The 8164-nt window shown below is 40.4% G+C and overlaps 1 protein-coding gene and 1 pseudogene across 1 annotated transcript in view; both read right to left on the reverse strand.

The window, feature by feature from the left end:
- Positions 1-4156: 4156 nt before the first annotated feature.
- LOC104986313 lies at positions 4157-5744 on the reverse strand (annotated as a pseudogene).
- Positions 5745-5769: 25 nt separating this feature from the next.
- The window catches only part of BCL2L10 (BCL2-like 10 (apoptosis facilitator)), a 4170-nt gene continuing 1775 nt past the window's right edge, over positions 5770-8164 (reverse strand). Inside the window, exons 2-3 of the mRNA XM_010836838.1 lie at positions 7553-7671; positions 5770-5842 (exon numbers count right to left, since the gene is read on the reverse strand). Coding sequence (XP_010835140.1) covers positions 5770-5842; positions 7553-7671 — 192 coding nt within the window. The remainder of the gene's footprint in view (positions 5843-7552; positions 7672-8164) is intronic.

The raw sequence follows: 8164 nt of genomic DNA on the forward strand, positions 1-8164 counted from the left end.
TTGTATGCAGGTCAGGAAGCAACAGTTAGAACTGGACATGGAACAACAGACTGGTTTGAAATAGGAAAAGGAGTACGTCAAGGCTGTATATCGTCACCCTGCTTATTTAACTTCTATGCAGAGTACATCATGAGAAACGCTGAGCTGGAAGAAGCACAAGCTGGAATCAAGACTGCCAGGAGAAATACCAATAACCTCAGATATGCAGATGACACCACCCTTATGGCAGAAAGTGAAGAGGAACTAAAAAGCCTCTTGATGAAAGTGAAAGAGGAGAGTAAAAAAGTTGGCTTAAAGCTCAATATTCAGAAAATGAAGATCATGGCATCTGGTCCCATCACTTCATGGGAAATAGATGGGGAAACAGTGTCAGACTTTATTTTTCTGGGATCCAAATCACTGCAGATGGTGATTGCAGCCATGAAATTAAAAGATGCTTACTCCTTGGAAGGAAAGTTATGACCAACCTAGATAGCATATTCAAAAGCAGAGACATTACTTTGCCAACAAAGGTCCGTCTAGTCAAGGCTATGGTTTTTCCAGTAGTCATGTATGGATGTAAGAGTTGGACTGTGAAGAAAGCTGAGTGCCAAAGAATTGATGCTTTTGAAGTGTGGTGTTGGAGAAGACTCTTGAGAGGCCCATGGACTGCAAGGAGATCCAACCAGTCCATTCTGAAGGAGATCAGCCCTGGGATTTCTTTGGAAAGAATGATGCTAAAGCTGAAACTTCAGTACTTTGGTCACCTCATGCGAAGAGTTGACTCATTGGAAAAGATTCTGATGCTGGGAGGTATTGGGGGCAGGAGGAGAAGGGGACAACAGAGGATGAGATGGCTGATGGCATCACTGACTCGATGGAGGTGAGTCTGAGTGATCTCTGGGAGTTGGTGATGGACAGGGAGGCCTGGCATGCTGGGATTCAAGGGGTTGCAAAGAGTCGGACATGACTGAGTGACTGAACTGAACTGACTGATGGAATCTAGAAAAATGGTACTGATGAGCCTATTTGCGAGTCAGGAATAGGAAGCAGATGTAGAGAATGGACTTGTGAACACTGCTGGCTAAGGGAAGGGTGGGACAGACTGAGTGAGTAGTACTGAAACATATACATTACCGTGTGTAAAATAGCTAGCTAGTGGGAAGCTGCTGTACAACACAGGGAGCTCAGCCCAGTGCTCTGTGATGACTTAGCAGGGTGGGCTGCGGAGCTGGTGGGGGTGCAGGTTGAGAAAGAGGGGATATATGTGTATTTATGGCTGATTCATGCTGTTGTATGGCAGAAATCAACACAACACTGTAAAGCAATTTTCCTCCAATTAAAAATAAATTCTAAAAAATTATGCTTAAAAAACTAAAAACAGTTGCTGTACGATTCTGCAATCCCATTCATGGGCACACATCTGGAGAAAAACATGATCTGAAAGGACACATGCACCCCAGTGTTCACTGCAGCACTGTTTAAAATAGCCCAAACATGGAAGCACCCTAAACGTCCACTGACAGAAGAATGGGTAGACTATGTGGCACATATATTCAATGGAATATTACTCAGCCATTAGAAAGAACGGAATAGTGACTTCTCTGGTGGTCCAGTGGTTACGATTTTGCCTTCAAATGCAGGAGGTGAAAGTTCAATCCCTAGTCAGGGAGCTAAGACCCCATACGCCTTGAGGCCAAAAAACTAAAACATAAAACAGAAGCAATATTGTAACAAATTCAATAAATACTTTAAAAAGGATTCACTTTTTAAAAAATCTTTAAAAAAAGAATGAAACAATGCCATCTGCAGCAACAGTGACGGACCTACAGATTGTCATACTGAGTGAAGTCAGACAAAGACAAATATGTAATGTCGCTTATATGGGGAATCTAAAAAATGACACAAATGAATTTACAAAACAGAAACAGATTCACAGTCTTAGAGAACAAGCTTTTGGTTACCAGAGGGGAATGGGTAAGGGTGTGGGGCGTGGGGGGTAGGGGGGATGGGAAGGATAGTTAGGGAGTTTGTGATTAACATACACATATTACTATATATAAAATCAATAAACAATAAGGACCTACTGCTCAATAATAAGGAACTCTGCTCAATAATATTTAATAAGCTAGATGGGAAAAGAATTTGAAGAATAGACACATATTTATGCTAGCTGAATCACTTTGCTGTACATCTGAAACTAACACAACATTGTTTATCAAGTAAACTCCAAAAAGAAATAAAAAGTTAAAAAAAATTAGAAAAAAATCAGTTTAAGCCAAAAAGGAAATTTATCAAGCCCCAAGTAGCTTTAGGCACACTCAAATTATGCGATTTCAGTCATGTCATCAAAACTATTTCTCCACACTCCATCCCGCCCCCAATCTCTGACCTCTGTTCTGTGACCTCTTCTCTGTGGGAAGGCAAAACATTCTCTCCAGATTCTATTCCCAATGGTGATGTAAGTCAAAGAGCTGGAATACGTCTGGCAAGAACACAGGACCTATGTGAAGAAAACTGTAAAAGACCTAAATAAATGGAACAGAAGTTCATGTTCTTAGAAGGGAAAATGCAATATTGTAAACATATTACTTATTTCCAAATTGATTTATAATCTAATCCCATTCTATTCAAAATCCTAAAGAGAAGTCTTAGTGGATTCTTTATTAACTGGTTTTTAGAATTTATCTTAATTCACAAAAATAGCCAAAGATTTTTTTTTTTAAAGAAGAATGGTGGAGGAGATTAAACTATAAAACCAGATGTTCAAATATGCTATAAACACATAGTAATTGAGACAGCGCTGTTAGTAAAGAAAAAGATAAGTCTACAAACTAGATAATACATTCAAATTAGCTAGGAAAAAATGGACCATCTATAAACAAGGCTGAAATACTACCCCAACTCTTCTTTTGGAAGGACTATGTCCTACTTCATGCTGCTACCAAATGCAAGTTCAAGTGCCCCACACACAGTGAAGCCAGACAAATCGAAATGACAGAGTGTGGAGCACAGAAAGACTTATTGCAGAGCTCTACAAGGAGACAGGTGGCTCCTATCCTCAAGCCTGGAACTTCTCAGAGTTTCATCAAAGCATTTTTGAAGGCAAGGTGAGGGAGGGGCTAGGTTAGTTGTTGCAGACTTCTTGGTGTGGGAAGCCTTTGTTCTTGCAGCTTCCCACATAGGTCAGGTCATGATGGTCCTGTAAACCTCCAACAAGATAGATATTATTCTGTCTTGCAACTTTTTATCTATATATGAATAGACTCTTAAAAGTCAGAGCCCTGAGAATAGGCTATCCTGTATATTTCAGACAGTAGGCAACACCCTTTTACAAGAAGTGCAGAGGCAGCATGACTAAGCATTGGCAACAAAGCACAAATGTTAGTAAAAGGAACAGATCAAGCATGGAGTCAGATTTGTTCTTCCCTATTACATACTACATTAAAAAGGATTCCAGAATGGATCAATGACCAAGGACATAAAATACTTTCTTTGTAGTCCTGGGACAAGAATGACTTTCCTAAAGGTGACAAATACCACAAGCTATACAGGTAAAAGCTTAGGATGATTTAACGCTGGCAAGAGTGTGAAGAGCTAAGCATTCCCTGACCTGGTGTAAGTTTGGATTGGTAGAACCTCTTTTGAAAAGTAATTTGGCAGCAGCTAAATTTTAATACACATCAACTGTGACTCAATCTTTTTCTAGAATTATTTTCTGTAGACATAATAATGCAGGGCTATGCACGTATACAAAATCCATGCAATATTGTTTCCAATAGCCCATAAAGGGAGAAACACCCTAAAACACAAGGCAATGGAAAGTTAAATCAGCTTATCCTGCCATACTGAACAAGTCAGAACAGAAAGCAGAACTGCATGTTCTGAAGAGAAAAGGCTCATAAGATGAGGCAACAAAGCAGGTCCAATTGTTTGTAAAATGCAAGTAAAGTAATGGCCAGGAAGGCCTGGGGGGACACTGCAGTTTTTTAATTTTATAACCAAATAGTTAATATTTTCATTGTGTCAAGACAATTTCAAGCAAATGCCAAGTGGAAGACCAAGCCCAGGAATGTAAAGAGGAAACAATCTCACAAACAAGAAGGGACACCAAGGCAACGGTCCACTCCAGCCACACTGTCAGTGGCCGTGACGGGGCCAGCCAGCACCATCCAGATCACTGAGCATTTACATCATCAAGGTGCAGGATGCTCCAGACAGTTTCAGTTGCTAGTATCAGTACACTGACTGAAGCCAACAAAGGCTGAACCATCAGTTCCTCCAAAGCCCTGGAAATACCACCCTTTTGGACACTAATGCCTACCGTTTTCTCCTTGGGCACACCAGTTTTTCGCTTGTTTTTTGTTCTGTTACTGTAGGGATGGGATTCAGCCCAGCAGTTTTAGCTAGCGTAGATGAAATGACCGCCTCAACATCTGTAAAGGCACAAACGCAGTAGGATCTCATACCACTCAACGTTCATGCATATCCAGTTAACCATGGGGCCCACTATTTCTGGAGCACGCCCTCCTGCAAGAAGAACTCTCTGCTTCACTCAAAAACGAATCACACATAGGGCATCATGAATCAAGGGCTCAGCTTCTTCAAGTACTGGTTTGTTAGGACCAGGAACCACAACCGGAACCTTTTCCTAGGCTTATACAGCCTGTAACCTGGAGCAGTTTGCCAGAATCATGTAAACTGATCCCCTCGGCTCACTCACCCAAACCCAGCATGTCAGCAGTAAGTTGGTCAGTATGAGCAAGTGGCTTGGTTCCAGTTTCTTTCAATATCCTTAACTACTGCAATGTTCATTTTGATCAGGAAACTTAATTTAAGATCACTACGATCATGTCTTAAGAAGAGACTTCTATCCATCTTTAAAATTTGCTTCACTTAGAACATAGACTGTCTTACCTCAGGGCTTGGTTCATCTGGGCACAACAGACACTGATTATCCTGATTTGCTTTTAAGCCCAATCTTAGGCTTTTCAATTCTGCTTATGTCAGAATTGGCCACATTTTGGTTGAGAACTGGCCCTTGCACCAACTCACAATGAACAGTCCCAGCAAGTTTTCCCCCCGCCCCCGCCTCTTTTTTAAAATGACAGTTTACCTATTTCTCTCACCCTCCACCCCCTACCTCTGGCAACCACCAACTTATTCTATCTATAAGCTTGGTTCTTTATTATTTTTTAGATTCCATCTGTAAGACAGATCACACAATATTTGTCTTTCTGTCTGATTTATTTCACTTAGCATTACACCCTCGAGGGGATTAGCAGGTTTCTTAGCGCTTCTGACATCTCTAAGATCTATGCCAGCAGCTGTGGTGGGTCTGTCGCTCTCCTCCCTGCATTTACACTTGATACTGAGAGACAATGGTTGAGTTCAACGAAGCGGTTGCACTGTTAACAACTTTCCTCTGTCACTTGGTTCCACGGGTCAAGGCACGTCAAGACTTTAATACCCTTTTCCAAATCCTTCAAGGATAACTCAGAAATAATAAATCCATTTCTGAAAAAAGTTGTTTTAGCAATTGGAGAGAGAGTGTGAGCCAGAAACAACGACCGCTGATGTGGCGCCACTTCCCTGGTTCTCTTGAGCCGTAGCTCCCAGCATTCTGGCGGCTGGATATAACATTCGTGTTTGTTTCAGAATGGAAGCACCGTTTGTAATGGTCTCATTACCTCTCCCATCTTGAACCATTTTATCCATTCCTTTTGGTCGAAGTCTTGTTCTAACAGCATCAGCAACAGCTTCATCTATGAAGACATCGCTGAAGCAGATCTAGGCTGGCTTTTTATCCACACAGATGTTATTCCCCTGGCTGCTGACAAGCTTGGCTGGGTCCATGTTGGCTCTAAAAGGACATATGGACACAGATTCCAGTGGGCAGCAGGATAACTATGCTCACAGTTAACCACTGAAACAGATCAGAATATGTTACCCCCAAATATGCCACTTTGACATACTGATTAATTTGAGCTGAAGAAAACTGAGAAATAGCATATATAGGAAGGGCTCTCTATTCTCCCTCTTCCTGCCTAAAAGGAGGGCATAAATTTCCTGTGAGAAAGGTGCCTTTTTGTACCAGGAAGGGGAGAACACTTCTATTACTGGCAATGGGAGTTAATACCAAGATGAATCTGCATTAATTTTACTAAAATAATCCTCATCTTCCATTTGCTTCCCCCATTTATTTCCTAGTCACTGTCTCACAATATATTGTGTTGGCCAAAAAGTGCGTTTGGGTTTTTTCATAAGATGTTACAGAAAAACCCAAACAAACTTTCTGGCCAATGCAAAACGACCCCTGATAGCCCAACCCCTTCCCTTTGTTTAGTCATGCTTGTGTGGCTCAGTCGTGTTGGACTCTTTTGAGACCCCATGGACTCACTCCTCTGTCCATGGAATTTTCTAGGTGAGAATACTGGAGCAGGCTGCCATTTTCTACTCCAGGGGATCTTCCCCAAACAGGGATTAAGCCATCATCTCCTGCATTTCCTGCATTGGCAGGTAGATTCTCTACCACTGAGCCACCTAGGAATCCCTTGTTTAGTCATATCTCCACAATTTTCCATTCTCTGCTAAAACGGTATACAAAGCCCAAGTATGTTTCTTTTTCACTTGTTTTCTATAAAGTCCCCTGTAAAAAACAGCAACAAATAAAATATGTATGTTTTCCTCCTGTTTTCTATCTTTTGTCTTCTAAATTCACAGGCCTCAGGTACAGTATCTAAGAGGCTTCAAGTTTTCTCTTTCCATCAACTTCAACTGATGAACTGAATTCAGAATGGAAGGTGAAAGATAAGGACTTGCTAAGTACTTGTGTATTGATTAAATGTTTAAAATGATTGTCTGTGCTATATTTAAAGAGACAATAAAAGGAAACTGTCAAGTTACTGCTAAGAATAAAGGCTTATTGAATCCCAAGCAACACCAACTACATTTTTGAAAAAGATGCATAAATTTATTAAAACTTAAGATTTAAAAATTTATTGAAATAAAAAATAAAATTTAATAAATTTCAATACATTAACTCTAGAAACCAAGAAGAATTTAGAAAGGATTCCTTTAAAAAGATTTACTATTACATTCTTTGTCAGACTGTGACTCAGGGAACTTGTGGTATCATTTTACACCCCAGACACACTGCCTTGATAAATCACTCAGCAGTAGCACATGAAATCATGGATAGATGAGAGACGCATATCCACTCTTATCCAAATGTAGCAAATAGCACCATATTTCGTAGTTAATGGTAAGCAGTTTCTTCTGTAATTCTTTGGAGCAATAAGCCTTTTGACCCCTGTGTCCCCCATTTTAAAAAGAGCCACTTGTGCCTTTGTCCCAATATATTGGGTTGTCAGGAGTTAAAACGCTGGCTGAAACACTGTAGGACTCCTTACATCAGATCAGATCAGTCGCTCAGTCGTGTCCGACTCTTTGCGACCTTAAATGAATGTAGATAAAAATGTCTCAGAAGGTGGTTTACTCTGATTTGGTCTTTCACATTTCAATTTTGCTTGGTTGCTCAGAGTTAGGTAGAAATAAGAATTTTAGAACTCACGATAATTTTATCCAGAAGTAGATTATGATTATTGCTGTCCAGTATGAGAGGAAAAACCAGACCAGCTGTCTTTCCCAAGATGGCTGGAATGAGTGGCTGAAGAAGAGACAAAATCCATCCTAAAAGGGGAGGGAGAAGAGAATTAGATTGTTTCATAATACTCAAAACCTGTACTCAATTAAACACACAGTGCTTCTGGACGAAGCACTAAGACAATTCCTGGATTTAAAAAGTTAAAAAAAAGTCCTGACCAGTAGGTTACTTGTAATTAGGAATCTTTCAGTTAGGGTTTGTAAGAAGTTGTCTAACACAGGAGGTAGAAGAACGTAGAGGACGTGATTTTGTCACTTAGAGCAGGAATCCTCATCTTTTCACTCACTTCTTTCAAAACCCAAGAAGAAAGTAGAATACTATAGCCTGTTTTTTCCTGATCACAAAACAGATGCTATCTGGGAAAATGACAAATTACTAACTTGAAAGGTATCTCCTGAGACAATAAAGCAAGTAGTTCCATTCAGAAAAATGGGCAGGAAGGGACCTGAAATCCAGACTGTGGCATTTTAACTGCAGCCGAGAGAGATGTGGGCACGTCTTCTTTACCCAATTGGAGAG

This window comes from Bison bison, unplaced genomic scaffold, assembly GCF_000754665.1.
Source record: "Bison bison bison isolate TAMUID 2011002044 unplaced genomic scaffold, Bison_UMD1.0 scf7180017864066, whole genome shotgun sequence".
NCBI classification, from domain to species: domain Eukaryota; kingdom Metazoa; phylum Chordata; class Mammalia; order Artiodactyla; family Bovidae; genus Bison; species Bison bison.